General features: G+C 34.9%; 2 protein-coding genes across 2 annotated transcripts in view; one reads left to right on the top strand and one right to left on the bottom strand.

Moving 5' to 3' along the window:
* Positions 1-24,237, top strand: part of LOC114339236 (protein NDRG3) — a 658,690-nt gene that overhangs the window by 432,315 nt on the left and 202,138 nt on the right. The window lies entirely within an intron of this gene.
* Positions 946-24,237, bottom strand: part of LOC126891991 (glucose dehydrogenase [FAD, quinone]-like) — a 37,651-nt gene continuing 14,359 nt past the window's right edge. The window contains exons 6-9 of the mRNA XM_050661367.1: positions 19,669-19,842; positions 14,205-14,401; positions 9,244-9,460; positions 946-1,302 (exon numbers count right to left, since the gene is read on the bottom strand). Coding sequence (XP_050517324.1) covers positions 1,025-1,302; positions 9,244-9,460; positions 14,205-14,401; positions 19,669-19,842 — 866 coding nt within the window. The 3' untranslated portion in view covers positions 946-1,024. The remainder of the gene's footprint in view (positions 1,303-9,243; positions 9,461-14,204; positions 14,402-19,668; positions 19,843-24,237) is intronic.

Below are 24,237 nucleotides of genomic sequence, written 5' to 3' on the forward strand. Positions count from 1 at the left end.
ACTTATATAAATGGCTGAGGAGGCTAATCGGTCTGTAATTCTCCAAATTGGCTTTGTCTCCTGCTTTGTGTAATAGAATCATAGTAGCGTTGTTCCAGTCTGTTGGAATATTGGCATTGTGAAGGCAGATATTGAAAAGTAGTTTAATTTTTTCAAGTAGTATATTTCCTCCAATTTTTAGTGCTTCTTATACTATTCCATCTTCGCCTGGGGTTCGATTATTTTTCATTTTCTTCAGAGCCGCTTTGATTTCTGATTTTGTTATATCTAGCATTAAATCTGATCCTTGATTTAATACCCCAAGTTTTTACTGTAATTGGAAGTTGCGTATTGTCATCTTTTTTTCTTGATTTGTATAACTCTGTGTAGAACTCTTCGACTATTGTTAATATTTCATCTCTGTTTGTAGTTTCTTCTCCAGTTCTATTTCTTAGATTGTTGATTTCTATTTTTCCTTTTTGTACGCTTCTCTTCAAAACTTTCATGTTCTTATTTTGCTCTATTGCTTGTTTTGTTTTTTCTACATTGTAGTTTCTTATGTCTTTTCTTATTGCCTTTGTGATCATCTTATTTATTTGATTTAGCGCTTCTTTGCTGGAACTGTTATCTTCCTTCATCTGACGTCTTAGTTCTATAAGGGTTTTAGTAGGTTGACTTAGTTTTTCATGTTTTTGGTTTGTTGGACAATATTTAGTTTGAGCCTGTTGTATTTAACGTATTGAAGAACGTCAGTTGAGTGATTATAATTATTATTGTCGTTTCCAAGACTAACATGACCAAAGATCGTATATAATTGAAGAAGCGTATAGTTTTGCTTTTACCATATATTTCTTTTTTTGTCTTTCACGACACTTTTTTCTTCGTTAAATCTTCCTTCATTTTGTGTCCTCCACTGCCACTAATGCCTTCACGAATGTAATATTAAAAAAACAAATTAAAAAACAATTACATTATAAATTATATTATAAATTATATTATATTAATTATAAACAAAAAATTTTGTTTACAGTTCAGAAACTCTTTGCTAAATATTCCAGTGGCTCTTTAATATTTCTGCTCCCTTTTCGCCAATAGCATACGCCGGACCAACATTATGTGATGAGGGTGGGTGGGGGATTATACTCGTATCAATAACCCGCAAGTTCTTAATGCCATGTACTTGTAAGAGATGATTTACCACAGCTTCCGGATCCGATGATGGGCCCATTTTGCAAGTGGCTACTTGATGGTAATAACTTCCTATTAACGATCGTAGAGCACATTCCCAGTAGTCGTCAGAGTTAAACTCGTAGGTTTCGCAACCTAAAAAAGACATTCATATATAATTCAAAATAAAAAATCGTATTTATAGAACGTTTCAACGCGTTTCATAATATGAAAGTTACTAAGTGATGAAATCAAACAAAAAAATCTGAAAAGAACCATTTTATTAAAGATATGTCTTTGCAGCTCTTCCTATCTTATCCGCAGGACATCAGATCAGCATATTATCAACAAAATTTACCAAGAAATTGACCAGTAAACTAAATAAACACACTCCAGTAGATTGCCTATTGACACAATCTGCGGCCTATTTTTACAAGAGCATAAATGAACATCCTAAGTATATTTAGATTAGGAACGACAGTCTACTATTATTTTCTCCAAAAGAAGTAGGTCTGATTCGGAAAAAATCACCGAAAAAAGCACCTGGACTAGAGGCAATAGCCCACAGGACTCTGAAATACCTTCCTGTGAAATCAGTCGTTTATCTGACCAACATAATAAACGTACTGATGTTATTGAGAAGATTCCCTAATCGATTGAAGGAAGCCCATGTGATTACAATCCACAAACAAGGGAAAAACATTATTTTCTACAGAACTTTAGGCCAACAAGCTTACTACCAGCAGTCAGCAAAAGTGCTGAATGAGTAATACACTTAAGGCTCGAAGAGGAAACAGAAAGACTACAGGTTTAACCAGCAGCCCAATTCAGATTTAGAACCCGACATTAAACTGAACACCAGATACTCAGACTTACAGAATACATCGCAGCAAGCTTTAACGATAGAGAGTATTCCGGAGCATGCAGTCTTACGAAGACCTAGGAAGTAAGATAGGGATGCGTATTATCGCCAATTATTTTTAATGATTGCTCGAAAAAGATCTTAAAAAAGGCTCTTGAGGGTGAAACAGCTGGAATAGAGGTAAATAGAGTGCCCTTTTACAATATTAAGCAAAGCATTTGACAATGTTTATCACAAAGGACTAATTTACAGAATTAAAAAATATGGATACAGCAATGCTATAACAGATCTAGTGACCTCGAACCTAGCAAAACGAAACTCCAGGATTCGCATAGGCAAGGCCTATCCAAAGTCGTAAGTCCGTAGGGAGGAGTACCACAGTTCAGAAACTGTTCTATCTCGGGTGTTGTATAACATACACCGCTGTTGCTCCCAGACCACCAGGTACCATGATATGTCCTTATGCAAACGGCACGGCAATAGTGGTCTAGCACATAAACCAAGACATTGCAACTGGAAACTTTCAGACAACACTAGATGCCCTAGAATAATGGTGCATACAGCAGAAAATTGGAGTAAATCCGGAAAAAATCCAAGCATTGATGTTTAGTAAGAGATTTAGCGTACCAGCCGAACGACTAAAGATATTTGACATTGTCATCGGATAGTCAAATGAAGCAAAGTACCTCAGGGTCACTATGGACAAGGGTCTCACGTTCACATTCCATGTTACAATAAGAGTACAGAAATCAAAAATGGTACAAGCCTATATCAGAAACCTTACTGGGAGAAAAAGGAAATTAACATTTAGAACAAAGACAAGGCTCATCATCAGAATCACATTGCCGGTCTTAACATACGCATTTCTCGCTTGGGGATAAACTTTCAAGACGAACAGAAAGAAGATCCAAGCTGTCCACAACATAGCACTACGAGAAGCAGCGAACATTCCTCGATGCGTAGCGGAAAGAGTCCTTTTCAGAGACACCCAACAGATCAGACTATTACCTTCGACAAGATGGACGGCAAGAACAAAATTCGCCTAACTGAAGGACCATCTCGAACACATCCTGCGACAGATCATATGGTATGACGTCTTCTACCAATGAAAACACAGAGGATCCAAAGAGCAACTCTTTGGCAGTGACTAAGAAGAGATAGCATATAAGTAGCACTGCAACGGTCGACCAACTCCCATCCTCGCCAGATCAATATCTTAAAGAACCCTGCACAAACCTTATGGAAATTAGGTCCCAGTGGATTTCGTTCATACTTTGGGAAAATACTGTTTAAAGCATCCTGATAAAAAGTTCTCATGGGCACAACTCAATCGTATGACGGATTTTCAAGATATAGAGGCACAAACTCTGAAAATTATAAGATTTACTGGGTATTCCAATTCCCTGAGTTACTGGTTATCTGGCAACATGTAGAAGTTTGGATCAAGAAAAAGTACTAGTAGTCTAGGATATTTTCCTGGCTATCCAATGGCGACCTTTACTTTGGCCTTGACCTAAAACGGACGTCATCTTCTAGAGTTTCGATGGTTTTCGGCATTTAATTGATGCAAATGAATTACTGGAGGGTTTTTTGAGGTCGCTAAACACGAATATGCCACCAGAACCGACTCCCGGAGCACCTGGTTTCCAAGGCGCTCCTGGAGTTTCGAGGGTCTTTGGTACTACATTAATGCAAACGGATTAGATATAGGTTTTTGGGGTTGCTTAACACGAATACGTGATCAGCACAGACACAGGGCACCTGGTGCCTAAGGCAGGTTATCTTCTGAAGTTAAAAACCTATGAGTAATCCATTTGATTCCTCCATTTGATTCCTCCGAAATTTCAGAAGATAACCTGTTTTAGGCTCCAGGTGCTCCTGTGTCTATGCTGATCACGTATTCGTGTTAAGCAACCCCAAAAACCTATATCTAATCCGTTTGCATTAATGTAGTACCAAAGACCCTCGAAACTCCAGGAGCCCCTTTCATTGACCTTGGAAACCAGGTGCTCCGGGAGTCGGTTCGGCTGGCAAATTCGTGTTTAGCGACCTCAAAAAACCCTCCAGTAATTCATTTGCATCATAAAAACCTATGAGTAATCCATTTGATTCCTCCATTTAATTCCTCCGAAATTCCAGAAGATAACCTGTCTTAGGCACCAGGTGCTCCTGTGTCTATGCTGATCACGTATTCGTGTTAAGCAACCCCAAAAACCTATATCTAATCCGTTTGCATTAATGTAGTACCAAAGACCCTCGAAACTCCAGGAGCCCCTTTCATTGACCTTGGAAACCAGGTGCTCCGGGAGTCGGTTCTGGTGGCATATTCGTGTTTAGCGACCTCAAGAAACCCTCCAGTAATTCATTTGCATCAATTAAATACCGGAAACCATCGAAACTCTAGAAGATGACGTCCCTTGCAGTGACCCTGGTCATTACGTCCTCAGGAGGTCAATTCTGTTGGCATATTCTGTTTAGCGATCCCAAAAACCCATGAGTAATTTGTTTATATCAATTTAATGCCAAACTTCTACATGTTGCCAGATAACCAGTAACTCAGGGAATTGGAATACCCAGTAAATCTTATAATTTTCCAAGTTTGTGCCAGAATATCTTGAAAATCTTTCATACGATTGAGTTGTGTCCATGAGAACTTTTTATCAGGATGCTTCAAAGAGTATTTTCCCAAAGTATGAACGAAATCCACTGGGACCTAATTTCCATAAGGTTTGTGCGGGGTACTTTCCCCAAAAATTCATACAAAACACAACAAAAATAACAAAAAAAACTAACGAAAAAAATAGCCCATGCCGGCCAAAAAATTACTAACAAAATGTTAAGAAACCGGGCCAGAGGGATCTATTTTCCCATCCGAGTGTTGAGACTCTGGGTCTGCTCAGCCAAGAGGCTCTGGTAGACTTCTGCAGACTGATTCTCGGCTACAAAACACACAAAAACGGAAAAAACCACGGGACTAAAAATCCTTACGCTGTCCTGGACTTCACGCGGTGAAGACGTCAATCGGGAGTCTCGTTTCCCAATACTCTCACATGATAAGCATTATTATGATAGTGGCCTTTCATAGCGCATCCGCGTGCTAGAGGTGGGGTTGTGCAGGAGTGCCTGGAGACCATTGAGACTCGAATGATTCGTGTTTCATCTTCCTGGATCAATACACCTCAACCCAATGAATTGTATGCCAAAATGTTCCTACATGTAACATTTATTCAGCTTCGGATTTGCCCTTGAGTGGGTCTCCATTTCTTTTGATGATTCCTTATCAGATATTTCTGAACCTCGTTTTTTATAGCATATTCAATGATTTATTTATTAATAACAGATACAAACAGGTTTCCCTACTTACATGTATCCGTATCTACAATGACACCAGTTTAGTACAACATGCACATAATGTAATAATTCGAGGTAATAGAGACAAAAACGACAGTTGTTTACCAGCAAAAACGTTAAAAATAATAATAAAAAAAACCTCTCTTTATATATTATTCATGCAATAGTAGTCTAGTAAAATAAAATTTCACTACATGTAAAACAAAATGTAAATTCGTACAGGTTGAAACAAATTTTATATCAAATTTTAGGTGGGTACAAAAGATATTTTCAAGAAAGTATCCAAATCACACAAGGGGATCATTCTTTAAATAATTAAAAAGGGGTCATTTTTGCAAAAAAATTACTTTTTTAACTGCTGAGGTCATTCAATTACTAATGAAGGTCTATATGATTATTTTCTGCAAAGTTGAAGGGTTAATCTTTCACATATAACTTACTAAATTAAATTTGATCCCCTATTTATTTAAATAATTATACATGAAACTTTAAAAACAAATTTGCAAAAAATTATTTTTACCGTTTTAAATAAGCACTATAAAATATCTTATTTTACAGAAAAAGTTGCACTATGTTATCAGTATTAATCAAAAAAAAACTAGTCCAAAAATATTGAATATTTTTTGAGATATTGAATTTGTTTTTTAAATGTTACTCTATTTTCAATTGTAAAAACGCGGTTGTTGCCAAAGAAATATTCACCTGTATTAAATCTTATTAGTTTTATTTTTATGTATATTTTCGATAAATGTATTGATAAATTCAAATTTCAATTAAACTTCCCCCTAAAATGACATTTGAAAATTATTCAAATTTGTTTATAATTTGTTTTTTTTTAATAACGTCGCGGGGATTAAATATTTTGAAATGCCGTTTCGATAAATGGATTTCTGGGAATTTTTCACTAATTAACAAATTTTTTTGTCTTTTTTTCCTCTTCTTTTTTTTTCTTGGAATTGTATTACTTCGGACCCTTTTAGGGTTAAGTTTCATTAAGAATGTCGAATCTCTAAGTTATAGATTCTAGACCTAAAAATATTAAGATTGGTCTAAAATCACTTAAATAAAATGTGGCTGGTTACTGAGTTACAGGGTGTTTAATTTAAAAATTAAAAATTATTTTTACCACGTACTTTCAAACTATTTGACGCATCCTTATCATACTTGTCAGAAAGTGTGGGTACTATACAGTCTACTAAATTGTGACAAATAAAAGTTTCTAGCTACTACCAGAGGCGTACGACAGGGGATAGTTAATGGTTGACCCTTTCCAAATTCTACGCCACTGAGGGAATTACTATTTTAGCGAAATTTTTCGATTCTCCAATACTTTATATGTAAATAATATACTCTTTACTGGTACCGATTAAGACATTAGTTTTCGAGATATTGGACGTTAAAAATGAAACGGCATAGTTATTTTGATTCATTCATTCATTCATTTTAAACTTCCAATATCTCTCAAACTGATGACTTTATCGATACCAATAAAGTTATTTACATACAAAGTATTGGAGAATCGAAAAATTTCGTTAGAATAGTAATTCACTCAGTGGCGTAGAATTTGGGAAGGGTAAATTATTCACTATCCCCTCTCGTACGCCTCTGGCACTAGCTAGAAACGTTTATTAATCACAATTTAGTAGGGTGTATAATAGCCACACTTTCTGCCAAGTATGATAAGGATACGTTAAATAGTTTTAAAGTACTTGGTAACAATAATTTTTAAATTTTTAAATAAAACACCCCGTAACTCAGTAAGTAGCCACATTTTATTTAAGAGATTTTAGTTAAATCTTAATATTTTTAGGTCTACAATCTAGATCTCATAGACTCGACATTCTTAATAAAATTTAACCCTAAAAGGGCCCGTAGTAATATAACTCCAACGAAAAAAGGAAGAAGAAAAAACGACAAAAAAATTGTGTTAATTAGTAAAAAATTCAAATGATTTTCAAATGCCATTTTAGGGGGGAGTTTAATTGAAATTTGAATATATCCATACAATTATCGACAATATACATAAAAATAAAAATAATGAGATCTTAAGCAGGTGAATATTTCTTTGGCAACAACCGCGTTTTTGCAATTGAAAATATAGTAACATTTAATAAACAACTTCAATATCTCAAAAAATATTAAATATTTTTTGACCAATTTTTTTTTTTGCTTAATACTGGTAACATAGTGCAACTTAGTCTGTAAAATAAGATATTTTATAGTGCTTATTTAAAACGCTAAAAATAATTATTTGCGAATTTGTTTTTTAAGTTTTATATACAATTATTTAAATAAATAGGGGGTCAAATTTAATTTAGTAAGTCTTATGTGAAAGATTTACCCTTCAGCTTTGTAGAAAAAAATCCCATATACCTTCATTGATAAGTGAATTACCTCAGCAGTTAAAAAAGTTTTTTTTTGCAAAAATGACCCCTTTTTATTTATTTAAACAATGATCCCCTTGTATGATTTGGATACTTTCTTGAAAATATCTTTTGTACCCACCTAAACTTTGATATAAAATTTGTTTTAACCTGTACGAATTTACATTTTGACTTTTTTTTATTTTATTAGGCTATAGACGTTTAAATAATTGCAAGTTTATTCCAAATAATTCCAGACAAGTGGTTGTTGTTAAATCGTTGTAAATTTGGCACATTTTATTAAGTGGGCTAGAAGTATTTACAAAAAATAATATGTTTCTTGGACGGGCTCTGTGATCCGGGATATAAAATTGTATTTGCCCCAAAAGATCAGGCGAGTCTATTAAGTGATTACATAGTTTATAGAGAAAAATTAAACAACATTGAAGTCTTCTTTGCTCTAATTTTTTTATATTAAATTCTTTTCTTAATGGTTGATACGAATCATATTCTGGCGATATTTTATGCTTTTTGTAAAATAAATATTTAATAAACTTGTTTTGAATTGATTCAATTTGCCGCATATGACCACTATTTAATAAGGTACTCCAGACAATACTCCCAAATTCTAATTTGATTCTAACAAATGAATTAAAGAGCCGTTTAATTGAGTCGATATTTTGAAATTTATATGTTACACGTTTAATAAGTCCCATCATTTTGTATGACTAACACATAATATTTTGCACATGTAAGTTGAAACTTAAATTATTTACAAACGTAATACCAAGATCCGTCACTTCATTGACCCTATGTAAGTTATTATTTCCCATATTGTACCTAAAATAACTAGGGTTTGCCTGACGACTATATGTCATGATCGTACATTTGTTCAAATTAAAATACAGTTTATTACGTATTGACCAATCATAAATCTCGTTTAAATCGTACTGTAATTGAAAATAATCATTCAAATCTTTAATTTCTCTAAATATTTTTAAATAATCCGCATATAAAAGGCACCGAGATGTAATTAAAGAAGGTAATTCATTCACAAACAGTAAAAATAATAGCGGTCTTAAATTTGAACCTTGTGGTATACCTGATTCCACCAGGAAAACCTCCGATTTATCTCCTTTATATGATACAAATTGCCATCTATCGGTCAACTACGTTACAAAAAGTTCTAGCAATGAATTGCTTAGCCCAAAGTATAATAATTTTTCTAATAGAATATCATGGTTGACCTTATCGAAGGCTTTGGCGAAATCAGTGTATACCACGTCTACCTGGTTCTTGTTGACTATGACATCATTAATATAATTAGTAAATAATAATAAATTAGCTTCAATAGATTTATTATATAGATAATGATGCCACAGAAAGTCTTCAAAAGCTTCTCTTGAGTCTTGTTTTGCCAACATATCTGTTAGTTCATGCCTATGCACCCCTTCATGACTCGGTACTCATATTAAAGACATTGTCTTTTGCGTGTGTATGTGTGTATGTCTAAAAACTCACCGGGCACTGGTATATCAACTAGTTTAGCTCCCACCTTTTGCAGAGACGGCATCAGGTTGATCCTCTGAAGCTCTCTCATTCCTGCAATGAATGTTTTGATATCATGATTTTCTGGATCCGAAAAGTAGTTAGCATAAAACAAAGGAGCACCTTCAGGGTTTGATTTATTTAATTTGATAGAACCGTATGATTCCGGATGAAGTAAAACTGGCGTCACCTAAAATAAAGAAGAAACTTATTTTATACAAAATCTTATTAAAGATGGGTCCTAGTTATGAAAAGGAACATCTTATTATAGGAAGGTCAGTGATAAACATGTAATAAGTAATATAATCCAATCTAATTTGAGTTGTAAACAAACAAATTTGGAAAAATACAATATATTTTAACATAAAAGATACTTATGGATGAGTTGTTATCTTATAGACCAATTACGAAATGTCTGAATGGCACTTATTATCTGTCTACGATACATATAAAATAAGAAAAATAATTCCGAATTCATTACAGATTACGTAATTCGCTATCTATAGATACATACAAGTGACCATGTAGTTGTAGTTTTCTTAGGTGACCATGAATAAAATATTCTTGATAGGTTAGAATAAAATTACATCATGTCTTCTCCTTCTTCTTTTTTTGTGTAGACATAACTCTGTCTGTTTTTCAATGTGCCTCGAGTAAGTTGTCATTCTATCGTTTTCTTGGTTTTCCCACTGATCATCTTCCTATTGGGGAACCGTCTCTCGCCGTCTATTTGTTGTCATTCGGCTTATGTATTCGTTCCATTCTACTCTTCTGTTTTTAACCCAGTTATTAATGTTGTCTACCTTGCATCTCTGTCGTATATCTGCACTTCTAACTCTATCCCATAGTGTCTTACCATCGATTTTTCGAAGGGTTTTCATCTCTGCTGTTTGTAGCATTCTTTTTGTCCTTTCTGTATCAGGTCGTGTTTCGGCTGCGTATGTCATTATTGGTCTGATGACTGTATTATAAATTCTGCCTTTCACTTCTCTTCTGATATTTTTATTTCTCCATATTGTTTCATTCAGGCAACCTGTACCTCTGTTTGCTTTATTCACTTGATCTTCCAATTCTGTTTCGAGCTTTCCGTAGCTAGATAGTATGATGCCTAGATATTTAAACTCCATTACTTGTTCTACTATCTGTCCCTCCAGCTCTAATTTATATCTTATTATATTTGCTGTTATAACCATGCATTTGGTCTTTTTGGGAAAATTAACATGTTAAATCTAGCGGTTATATTAAATTGGTGCAGCATACGTTGTAAAATCATCTTCACTTTGAGAGTATTGTTGCGTCGTCTGTATATAATAGCAGATTATTTAAGTTGCTTTTCTCCCATTTTGTATCCCTTTTTAGTTCTTAGTTTTTTTAATTTTATCCATGATCAGCTTGAACAATAGAGGACTCAGGAAGTCAGGAAGATTATCCTATTCCCAGTTTTAATTATTCCTATAGGCATCTCTCTTGCGTACAATAAATGGATAATGTCCTTTAATTTGACCCTGTCTAATGCCTTCCGAACATAAATATGCTGGTTTGTTGTAATCAAATGATTTCTCTTGAACCTGCCTCATTATAAATATAGCGTCGATTCATGTTCATCCCGACCTTATTATTAATAATTATATCATTTATTTTAAATAATATACAATATATAAAATATATATCTATATATTGGATTTGCACCTGACACTGAAGCTATTAGGAAAACCATTGCATTGACGACGTTTCGGCAATGCCACTCTCATCATTGCCAAGTCAGATTAATTCTGCTTCTTGTTGATGTTACTGAATGCTGTGTTTAAATATCTTGCAGCGTTCCTTGTGATTGGTCCTGTATGTACTCTAGTGGAGGGAGTCTTCGTCGCTAATTTTTTTATCGTTTTTATGTACAATTAGTTTCCGCGCAATTAGGAGTCTTTAATCATCTCTTTTATTTAAATTTTTAGGTGTTTTGCCATTTCTATTGCTTCTATTTTCAATGTTAGCTAGCATCTTTGTTTCAATTAAGTTCATTTTATTTGCTGTGTTAATGACGGGTTGTGCTGGGGACGTCATTTTCCTTTTTTTATTTCTATGTTCATTTCGTCCAGGGCCGCGCCGTCTATAAGGGCGAAGAGGGGCGGTGCCCCCCGGCGCCGTATTAAAAAGGCGCGTGTAGGTGCCGAAAAATTTTTTTGACAATACCGAAATTACCAGTAACAATAAATAAAAGTAATGACATTGACTAAGGACAAGAAGGATTTTACCCACTTAAAAATATGTGAAATCAAACCAGAAATATTAGCAATATTTTATTGTAAAATTGTAAACTTACCAATCGTAGGTAAATAAAAATAGCAGCTAGTATTACTTTGATCCCATAAGTGTACGAAACCTTATTTATCTCAACTGAACTATATGTTTGAACTATTATACTGCCTGAACTATATGTTGAACTATATATTCTGAACTATATTATGTTTGTTCTGTGATAGTGTAATCGTTGTTTTTTGTAAATAACGAAGAAGTGAAGTCAAGCACTTCAAGAATAATTAAAGAAAAAGCAGTTGGAAAAGATGATATTTCTGGGGAAGTGTGGAGAGCGTTACCAGGGACAGGAACAAGGTGGCTGACAGGTTTATTTAATATAATTATGGACGTTGGACAAATGCGAGGCGAATGGAGAAGCAGTATATTAGTAATTGTTTAACATTCCCTGGTTCTTAATGTATGCTGTTGGTGTAGTGTTAGTATGAAATAGTAAAAGCGACTTAGAACAAAAACTGGAACAGTGGAGACAAGCTCTTGAGGAAAAGGATTTAAAACTTTTTGAAAAGTAATAGTTTTAACTACCTACGATCGGTATTACAGAGTAATGGAGAAATAGATGGAGATGCATGTAGTGGAATTAGAGTTGGATGGATTATGGATGGATTATGGATGAAGTGGAATGAAGCGAGTGGTTTGTTGCGTGACAGAAAAATTCCAGTGAAGCTGAAGGGAAACTTCTGTAAAATACCTTTAAGGCCAGCTATGATGTACGGAAGTGAATGTTGGACAGATAAAAAGAAAGAAGAATACCCAATCCATGTGACAGAAATGATAATGCTTAGATGGATGACTGGAGTGACAAAGAAGGATGAGATTGGGAATGAGTATATTAGGGGAAGTCTAGGGTTGACACCAATAGATGCCAAAATGAGAGAGCATAGGTTAAGATGATTTGGTCATGTTGAACATCGCGACGTCAGTCACCCAATACGAAGAATTCTTGAACTGCAGGTACCTGGAAGGAGTAAGAGAGGAACACAAAAGAAGACCTGGGCGGAGAGGCTTAGGCAGGACATGTCGATAAAGGGGATTAATATCGATATAATCCAAGACAGAAACTTATGGAGAAATGCAAATAGTAAATCTGACACCGCATAGAGATAAAGGCAAAGAGAATGATGATGAAACAAAGTAAAAAAAAAGATCTAACGCGAGAGTTTTAATGTCACCGTTGCATGTGGTTGCCTTTTTAAAGACAGATCACATGCTATGATTTTTTTGTGACGGATATTCTTGAGTTGGAGTTGATTTCATGTAATCGAATGAACTATCTTTCAGTAAAGTCGTCCCAGGAACGCAACTCATAAATATTGGCAATATCATTTTAAAGTCTTCTACTTTAAAATGCATCATATGTATCTGAATTGCCGATATAAATGAGTCAAATTAAATAAATTAGAAGAATTTTTTTACTAAGCAACAACATTTTTGTTTATGTTAGTAGTATTTTGTATTTTGACAACGGCACCCGATTTGGGCGTCGAAACGTTAATAAAAATCATTTTTTAATAATATTGTGGCTTATTTCCCATTATAAATAATTAAAAATGAAACAAATAGTTTGTAGGTTTTCGCTTTGTGAAATTTTTGGATCTCACAATTTAACGTTAAGCATATGATAAATAGGTAACAGTTATGTACCATTTTTGACAAAGATTTTTGTACAAACAATGACAATGACATTGCAAAGATAGCTCCAATATTGTCATATTTCGCCAGTACTCACGTTGGCATTGTTTCAAGGTACCCCCACCATAGTCACGCACGGAGCGAATACGGTATACCGATTCACTAAGTTGCAAAAAACTACTTACAAATGGAGGAGGAAAGGGGCGCCTAAAATTTCTGTCCCCGGGGCGCTTGAAAGCCATGGCGCGGCCCTGATTTCGCCTAACCATTCTTCGATTGGTCTAGCCGATGTACGATTTTTCGTAGGCCTGAAAGGGGATCTTCAATAATACTCCTTACTTTTCGGAACCAATTTTTATTTTAACGGATAGTAATATCGCACCTCCACTCAAAGAGTGTCATAACTCAAAAAATTTTAAAGTCGGTTTTATTGCACCAACAGTTTAATAAAACTATAAACTCCTATCTCACTAAGTGTCACGTGTATGGGTCAAGTAAACTGCTCGTCAAAAGTTAGGGATATAGAAAATTCTGCTGAATTTTTATAGTAGATTTGTTCGTACTTATACCGGGTGGAAGAAAAGAAATGTTTTTCTTATGTTAAGTTTGAGACGCCCTGTAGGGAGGACGAGGTACAAATGGGAGTATATATCGAAACCGTATTGTAGTCTAATTTTATTAGTTTTTGAATTAGACCCGAAAATGTTGTAGAATAAACTTTAAACGTCGTTTTCTTGAAACTTTGTTTTTTGACTTATGACACTCTTTAAACGACGGTGCGATATGGTCGCGGAGATGGAACTTGAAGAAGATAAATTTCCATATCCTGTATAAAATAAATAATGGTCATCACATCCGGAATCAAACCGGGTGCAATCGTTGATGTTACAAAGAAGATACGACCGCCGATGGGTCATGTAGATTAGAAGTTTATACTAATGATTGATGTTAAAATTACTTTATATATTATGAAAAACTAATAATATTACCTGATAAACGTACTTATTTTCCAATGGAGCAAAAAGTTTGTTATACACCTTCGGCGGAATATTGAATATCTTTCTAAAAACAAAACCAAAATCTGTGCTCAAAGCTCCTCCAATCATTAATAGTTCAACATCAGGATAGCCTGGATCAGGATCTTTTGAATGTTTAGTTTTTATATAATTGATTGCTTCGACTCCACCTATAACAAATTAAAAATTATATACTAAATACTCTCAGCAGTTTGCTATTAAAATAATTGGAACAGTGTGTCTTCTTCTTCTCCTTCTTATTTTTCTTCTTCTTCTTCTTCTTCTTCTTCGTATGACTCATATTTTAAGAACATTAGCGATTATCACGGTACATTTTATTTACTCTATCTGCAGTGGTTCTGAAGAGTTCTATCGTTGTTTTTCACACCATGCTCCTCTCCTGCTTTAAATTTTCCAACCAAGACGTGCGTCGCCTCCCCAGTCCTCTTTTTCCTTCCATTTTCCCTTTTATAACCAATTGCATCAACTCAAATTTTTCATTTCCTAATATATGACCAAAGTAGCTCTTTTTCCCTTCCTTCATGGTAGATAGATAGATAGATAGATAGATATGTTTATTGTTTCTAATGAAAAATCATATAACAAGAGGTTGAGTACAAATTATTACACATAAATAGTCGACGCTTAATGGAGATTTAGTTACAATTATTCATTTAATATAAATGAACGCAATCTGAGTGCATTAATAAAAAATGTACACAGTTCCTTAATCTCAGTGGGAGAATGGGTTGTATTTAAAAACAGAAAAAAGCTCTCGGTATTCTCTACAAATGATCGAATAAGGGGTGATCTAAAACACGAGTATAATGGACATTCCAACAAAACGTGGGAAAGAGTCTCTAATTTGTGTAAATTACATATTGAACAATTTTCAGTTTGGTCGATGTGATACGAAATCCCTTTATAATAAAATTTTATGTAAAGTTTAGAGCAAAGTCTGATTTGTGAATAAAGTCTTGTAATATATATGGGAGTTTTTATTTGTAAATAGCTTTGCGGTTGCCTATTGTGTGAGAAATGTTTATAGTACAAAGAATAGCGAGAACTTGTTAATGCTGATAAGTCATCTTGGAAGAGTTTTTCTTTCATTTTTAATAACAAACCGTTTCTTTGATGCCTCAGTAACCCCCATGATAAATTTTTCCAAGTTTCTATTGCATCAATTTCAGAAAAATAATTTTTTAGCTGAACTACCCAGTTATAATTCTCATTATTGTCATTATTGTTACATAGCTGACGAAGACGGTTATAACAAATTCTTGGATACCTAGAGGAGTCCATAAGTAAAATTCTCTCAAGCCAATTAAGTGATATTTTAAAAATTAAGTATTTTAAGTGAACTTGGCCAACTTCTAGCCTAACATAAGTATTGGGGGTATTTTTTGGTAGATGCAGCAGTCTCTTAAAGAAATTAGTTTGAATTTGTTCTAGAGTATTTGAGTAGCGCAGACCCCAGACAGATATACACTGAGAAAGACAGTTTAAAATAATGGAATTATATAATGTAATTCTCGTCTCCCATGAATTTACTATTGCATTAGACAAGAGGTTCATTACTGCTCCTATAGACTGCTTGGCTCTAGCAATCGTAGTAACGGCCATCTCTCGAAATAACGAGGAACTACCAAACGTTACACCCAGATAATTAAATTTATTAACGCTTTCAAGTTTTTGACCATTTAGTAGGAATCCTCGCTCCTTGGAGAAATGGCCACCCCTCGAGAAGACTAAGATTTTGCTTTTGGAAGTGTTTATAGTCAGTTTATTCTGTGAGGTGTAGGTTTCCAATATTCGTAATTTACGGGTCATGTCAACTTCTGATTCTCCTAATATTATCAAATCGTCGGCATAGAGTAATAGAAGAATATCAGTATTACCATCAATATTAATTCCCTTTGCCCCTGCCTCCCTAAAAAAGGCCTCCACATCTGAAAGAAAAATTGAGAACAAAGTCGGGCTTAAGCATTCTCCTTGAAGAACACCTTCCGTTATTTTATATTGTCGTGACAATTGTGAATTTGAGCGAACCTGGAAGGTAGCCGATGCGTACAGGAATCTAATTAATCTAATAAATTTAGCGCTAATGCCACACTGAAAAAGTTTGTTCCATAACAAGATATGTTCGACTTAGTCAAATGCTCTTTGGAGGTCTATAAAAGCAGCGAAGACTTTTCTTTTCTTAAGTCGCAGTTGTAGCTGAACAGCTGAAGTGAGGGTAAATATATTATCTAGACATCCCCTGCCTTGACGAAACCCATTTTGACATTCTGGAATAACGGAAGTATTGTCCAGCCATATCGTTAATCGATTAGATAATATCTGCGTGAATAGTTTAGTTAAATAGTTTACTAGAGCAATTCTTCTGTAATTCTCTGGATCTTCACGGGAACCTTTCTTGTGCAACATTGTTAATATAATATTAGACCAGGCTGAAGGCATAGTTTCGGTATCTAGAATACGATTGTACAAGCAATTTAAATATAATAGCCAATTATTTGGGAGGTGTTTCAAGAACTCAAATGTAATATTATCTAGTCCGGGGGCTTTGCCATTTTTGCATTGTTTTAGAGTATTGCTAATTTCTTCAAGAGATATAGGGGCGTCCAAAATAGGACAACGAACGTCAAAAAAAAAGAGTATTATCGACAATTTTCTCTTGCGAAATATTATTTAAAAATAATTCCCACGTGTGAATATCTAGATTAGTTTTAACTGTATTTCCCTTAAAATACTGGATCGTTTTCCAAAAGTTTTTTTGATCGCGAACGTTACTTAAAGCCTGCGTAAAATTGTTTGTATAAGATTTTTTCTTGTTATCAATCATTGTCTTATACTGCTTTTTACTAACCAAATAAGCATTTTTATAATTTGGTAGAAAGTTGTTGATTTTTGCTATTTTCAAATTTTGCTGAACAAACTTTTTTGAGTTGTAACATTCCTGATCAAACCAAGGTTTATTATTTTTTCTGGAGTTTTTTGGAGTATTAAATAATTTTTTCGATAAGCCAAGAAGCAAAGAGGTGTTAGTAATTGTTTCAACAAGCTTTTGGTATGAGTTTTCCAAGTCTGGCTCAAGCATACAGTTTAGTGAGTTTTTTAAAGTATGATAAAATGCTAATGCGTAGTTTTCATTCCAAGATGGAATTAATGTGTATTCTGGATTGTTGGACTGCTGTGTACATTTTTTATTTATAGCTGACGGTAAATTTAATATCAGCCTTAAAGGGAAGTGACTTCCAGAGGAGGCAAAATATTCCAAAACCTGGAGACTTTCTACTAAAGAAATTTGAATATTTTGCATCCATAGCAAGTCGACAATACTATTACCTGCAGAAGCACAGTAAGTAAATTGACCCGGTATGTCACCTTTAGTTCTCCCATTCAAGAGAGTGAATGAATTTTCGTCCATAAAGTTGAGAAGAATTTCACCTTTGCGATTAAAAATACCGTCACTACTTATTCTATTAGCGAAAATATTACTGTAAGAAATTAGTTCTAGTGGTACTTCACCAGAAGACCCCATTCGGCAATTAAAGTCTCCACCTATCAAAACAGGAGTGTTTGGATACGCATTGTTTACTTCTTGCAAAGAAAAATTGAAAAGTTCTAAAATGCTATCAATGTCTAAGTTAGGCTTAAAGTAAACATTGCTTATAATTATCTCCCAACTGTTACAGGATATTAAACAAGTTAACCAGTACAGTGACTTATCTAAAACACACACATTTAAAGGTTTTTTCACAAAAGTTATTAAACCTCCACTGGCCCTGCCGCGAGATTTATCACGAACGGCGTTAGAAAAACAAACATTGTAATTGTCCAAAAATATGGATGATGGCTGATACAACAACCATGTTTCAGATATGCAAAAAACCGAGATGTCCCTAGAAAAATTAGAATTCACGAAATCTTCAATATGGGAAAAGCCACTAGAATTCCAAAAAGCAATTTGTAATGATTGCTATTTTTCCTGTGAAGTTGTGGTATTTTTTGATGATTTTGATCCTCGGTCTCTTGGTGGTGATATTTCTTCATCCCTGCTTCTTTTGGAGCTGTTAACGTTTTCATTGGCTGCGACAATTTTTGGAACATTGTTAATGTAGCGTATGGTAACAGATTTTCCATCTCGCTTGAGAGAATCCAGTTCTTTTCTTAAATTGTTCAGTTCCTGCATTTGTAAAGGTGTTTGGTCTGCTTTAATAGATATATTTGGGTATGCTTTACGACAGAGGTTATTTTTATTGCGTAGAATGTCCCTAACAATATATTTTTTACTCATTTCGGCTCGAATTGGTCGATTTTTACCATGCACTGGTTTTCCAATTCTACTAACTGATGAAATTTGTACTTCTTTGCCGATATTTAACAAATTTAAAATTTCTAGAGTGTTAGCCATATCTGAATGTGAAGTTGCATTAAGCTCTGGTAGTCCGAAAACTATTATGTTGTTTTCTCGCTTAATCCTTTCACAAGTTTCAGCATACATTTCAGGCAGAGAAAACCCCTCGGGAGAACCACTATTGGCTATTTTTTCAACTTTTGTAGCTAGATGATCGTGTTCGATTTTTAATTCAGATATATTATTGATACATAAAGCAATTTGGCTGGCATGTGTTGCAATTTGTTCATTTAGATTCGAGATAGATTGTTGGCAAGCACTAATATTTTGTTTACATTCCGAAATTCCATTTTTTTAGATCATCAAGTCTCCCCATAAGTGCATTAAAATGGGATATATTGAGTGATTGTGTACAATCAACTTCACAATGATTGCAAATATGCTCCTGTACGAGTTTATTTGACGGATTTTGGCTAAGCGATGTACACTTTCTATGGGCGACGCTTTTACATACTGAACATGAGACTTCATCGGGGCCTGTTAGAATCGAGTTCGAGCAAACACAACAAGTGGGAGGCATTGTGGTTGACCATGAATTGATAATAATGGTAATGAATGATTGATATCAGTATAAAATGTCAACAATTTTGATTTGGCTAAATTAAATCCAGGTTTCCTTTTTGGTATTCGAATGGTTTTCACTTGTAGTAAGAAAAGTGTAACTTACAGTTTGTAGTGCAGCACACTGAGTGGCCTTTTTTCACTTTTAAATACAGAACTGTTAAATTTCCTGACTTTACGCACTATACTTAACAACATACATGTGTTCACGTCTGCGGTCGGCACCCAACTCCAATAGGAAGGACTCTGCGGTCCTTCATGGTGTTGAATATTTCTTATTCCTTTTTCATCTTTCTTAATGGTGCCGTGATTATTGCGTGTTGTGTCCATGGTATTTAAAACTGGCAAGTCTTTTTTCAGTTGCGTCCATAATTGACCAGGCTTCAACTCCAATGCGTAGCATCTCACTACTCTACTTCTATTTGTTTTAACTTCTAAAGAAAGTATTTTACTTACCTATCGAAGTGAATAATCCTGAATCTGAGATAACCCCAATGTAATTTAAAGGATTAAAAAAGCCTGTAGCAGCATTTAAGACAATACTTTGGTTTACCTCAAACATAATAGCTGGAAATGTAGCGTGATCATACATTTTTTCGCCAACTGGCAAGTCTTTTACTATCGGGATACCTAAAAAGAACAAAATAAAACAAAAATAATTTCATAATTAGTAGGTAGATATTTACGGTTTAGGGTCGATTTCTTATACCTGAGTTAGGGCCAATTTCTTATATCGAGTTCAACTCCAATTTAACCTGAACTTTTAGTGAACGTCAGTTTAAAGTCAAAATTGTCTTTCTCAATTCACGTTCAACCGATGGCAGTTTAAACGAACGATGCTTGAACGCTGGAATTCGGCCGTTCAACCATTTTAGAACCCAGTTCTGATAATTTCATGGATACGCATGCGTTGTATTAACACGAAACGCTGTCATAATATAAATATATCCTATTTTATTATATTAAGCCTAACGATAAACGATAACATTATTTTTGTTTTTATAACATTATTTATAATTATTAAAATGACTATTTGACTATAAATACTTAAATTTAACTTTATTCAAAAACAGCATAAAAATGGTCGTACAAAATGCCGATAGTTTTTTACCGTTTGCCATTTATTAGCATTTCTCGAACGCTGTAGAATGTGTACTGACATGAACGTGCAATGAGAAATGCATTCCAAACAAAACCGAAGTTCACCGGTGAACTTCGGATGAATGTTCTGGATGCCATGGAATAACCCAGAAATGTCTGGTGACGTCTAGAACGTCAGGAATTTATAAACATAATATGTGTTTGACATTTTATAGTGCAGTTGTAATATTGTATTTGAGTTTGAATAAAGTTACTTTCAAGAAGTGTAACATTGGTGACAGCGGTGGGGTAGAAGAAGTATTTAATTATTTTTGAATGGTTAATACGCGATCTGCAGAATTTAGTAAGGAAATGGATACGTCAGGACCCCCCGCATGGTTTATAAAAATGAAAGAAGATGAAGAAAAGCGTAGACAAGAAGAGAAAGAGGAAAAAGAGCAGCGTAGGGAGGTGAAGGAAAAGCGTAGGCAAGAAGTCGAAGAGATGCGTAGATAAGAAGAGGAACAGAAGGAGAAGAGACGTAGACAAGAAGAGGAACTGAAGGAGGGGAGGCGTAGACAAGAAGAGGAACTGAAGGAGGAGAGGCGTAGACAAGCAGAGGTAGAAGTTATGAATAGTTTGTCCCAAATTCACGAAAATTTTTAGTTAGAGGTAAGTCGAATTACTAATAAAATAGATATATTAGAAGAAAAACAAAACTACTTAGACAGTAAAATAGACCAACAACAAAATAATTTATAAAATAAAATAGAACAGCAACAAAACGATCTAAAGCAGCAACAAAACGATTTGAAATATAGTTTAGAAAAACAAATAGTCGAGTTAGCAAACAAAATTAATACCCAAGATTATTTATCTCATATTGTTTCAGTTACTAATGTCGAATCCGAACAAACAGCCCTTTCATCTTCCATCGTTGATCCAGGCACAATTAGAAGTAGCAAAATTTTAAAACCACCCACGTTCGATGGCCAAATAGCGTGGGAAACTTATCGTTTTCAATTCGAAGCTGTAGCTAGAGCAAATTGCTGGAATGAAAACGAAATGGCAGCTTCCTTGGTGGTGTCGCTTCGAGGACAAGCAGCGACTGTTTTTCAATTTCTTCCCCAGGGTGCACCCAGTTATACCTCTCTCGTACAAGCTTTAGAGACAAGATATGGCCAGCAACATCTAAAACAGGTTTTCCAAAGTCAACTGAAAGTTCGATATCAAAAACAACGAAAGCCTGCAAGAATGTGAGGCCGATATTAAAAGACTATTGCATTTGGCGTACCCTCAGGCACCTAGAGATTTTCTGGAACAAATCGGTATACAGTCATTTATAGATGGACTACATGATATCGAAATGCAACAAGCTCTTCGGATTACAACACCACAACACCATAAATGGAGTATTAATCTCAGCTCAGGAGTTTGAAGCGGCGAAAAGCATTTCCAAATCTCGCCCAAAATTAAAAGACATAAGATTTCGAGAACATGAAGAAGTCACTACTGCAGATAATGATCCACCTATTTGTCTCCTCACCTCAAAATCAAAACAGAAGATGTTTTAATTGTGGAAGAATGGGACATTTGCAAAATAATTGCAAAAATAAATTCCAGACGACGAAAGAAGAATCAAATAATGAGATTAGGAGGTCGCCTAGTTCGACATCCAGAAGCGTGTCACAAAGTTCCACTAGAAATGATGATAGATGATCACTAAGAAACAGATTTCCTACAGGTGACAATAGAAAGGAAGAAAGTACACTGGAATCTGAAGTTACTCATTTGAAGGAGCACTTAGCTATTAGTAAAAATGAAATGGAAAGGTTAAGAGAACAGATGTCAATATTGCAAGAAGAGTGTAAGGTAATTCGAAAAAATGCAATAACTACACAGTCCAATCTGGAAAACAAATGCCAGAAACTAATGAAAGAGAAAAATATGTTAAATAAACCATTACAAGAATTCCAAAATGCATTAAAGGAATTACAAGTTCAAAGCCAATGTCATCTAGCACAAAAAGAGAATGTAACCGAAGAAGTAAGTCTGCAGATGACGATAGTTGAACAGCAAGATAATGACCAGACTTCTCTGGAAAACCTTAAGAAGAGTCAAAAGAAAGATAACGACTTAAGAGTTATACGAGATTGTCTTAAAAATGGAGTAAGACCTCCTTGGCAGGATATATCTAAATACAGTCGGACTATAAAGGCGTACTGGGCTCAATGGGAATCCTTGTATCTTTTGAATGGTTTGTTATATCGGAAGTGGGAAAGTCCCGATGGAGAACGTATAGTTCAATAAGTGGTACTGCCAAAATCACACATTAAAAGTTTGTTGCAAAAACTTCATAGCAGCCTTTCTGGAGGACATTTTTGAGTAAGAAGGACACTGGCCAGAGTTCGAGACAGATTTTATTGGATAAATTGTCGCCGAGATGTAGAAGATTGGTGTAAGAAATGCAATTTATGTAACGGTAGAGAAGGCCCTAGAACAAGAAGTCGTGGTTAAATGGCACAATATCTTTCCGGAGAGCCTTTTGAACGACTTGCAGTTGATATTCTCGCTCCACTTCCAACGACGGAGACAGGTAACAAGTACTTAATCGTTGCAATGGATTATTTTTCAAAATGGCCTGAAATTTCACCCCTTCATAATCAAAAAGCGACTACAGTAACCGAAGCATTTATAACACACGTCGTATAAGACATGGAGTTCCTTTAGAATTTCATTCTAATCAAGGACGAAATTTTGAATCAGAATTATGGGAAGAATTAATGAAAACCTTGGGTATTAAGAAAACTCGCACTACGCCTCACCATCCACAATCAGACGGCATTATCGAAAGACACAATAGAACTATTTGTCAATATCTTTATACTTTAATTCCTCTATTCCGGTTAGCCTACAGAAGTTCTGCACATGAAGCAACTGGTTATTCTCCATCCATGATGATCACCGGTAGAGAAATGAAGCTTCCTCAAGATCTTATTTTCGGAAGATTGCCTCCCTGCAAAGAAGAACGTTCATCCCTGACGTACATCGAAAATTTAAGAGAAAAATTAGAAAAGGTCTACGAATTTGCCCGTAAAAGTTTGACGCTTCAAAGTGATAAAGCCAAGTCCAGGCTAGATATGCATGCTACGGGGACAAAATTCGAAAGAGGTGACCCAGTATGGTTATACAATCCCACACGTAAGAAAGGACTTTGTCCGAAACTTCAACGAAGCTGGGAAGGCCCGTACATTGTCCTGCAGACGATAAACGATATTATCTACCGCATTCAGTTTTCAGCTAGAAGTAAACCCAAGGTAGTTCATATCGAGAGATTAGCCCCGTAGCATGGAACTGATCCACCCTGTTGGCTTCAACCAGACACTGATAGACCAGTTCTTCGAGGCGAATAACTATAAATGAGGGAACAGTGTTATGACAGTTCCGTAGATTGATCCTACATAGAAAAAGTCCCTCGACGTGAAAGAAGAAGTAGTCACGTACGACAATGTTTTGGATGCCATGGAATAACCCAGAAATGTCTAGTGACGTCTAGAACGTCAGGAATCTATATAAACATATGTGTTTGACATTTATAGTGCAGTTGTTATTCAGATTTTGAAGTTTGCAGTTATTAGTTTGTTAAAGTATTGTAATTTCTGTTCAAGTTTAATAAAGATATTTTTACAAGAAGTGTAACAATATTATAATGGAAGCCGATAGGAAGGCAAAAAAAAGGAAGGCTCAGAACGAGATGGTTGGATGACGTGGAAGATGTCCTGAAAACCATGAACATAAGACAATGGAGAAGAAGGGCACAAGAGAGATCTGAATGGAAGGACATAGTCAGACAGGCAAAGACTCATCCAGAGTTATAATGCCAAAAGTAGAAGAAGAAGATGCGAAGTAAAAGTTAAAATTACTATGCCATTATCCCTACCTATG

This window comes from Diabrotica virgifera, chromosome 9 (genome assembly GCF_917563875.1).
Source record: "Diabrotica virgifera virgifera chromosome 9, PGI_DIABVI_V3a".
NCBI classification, from domain to species: Eukaryota; Metazoa; Arthropoda; class Insecta; order Coleoptera; family Chrysomelidae; genus Diabrotica; species Diabrotica virgifera.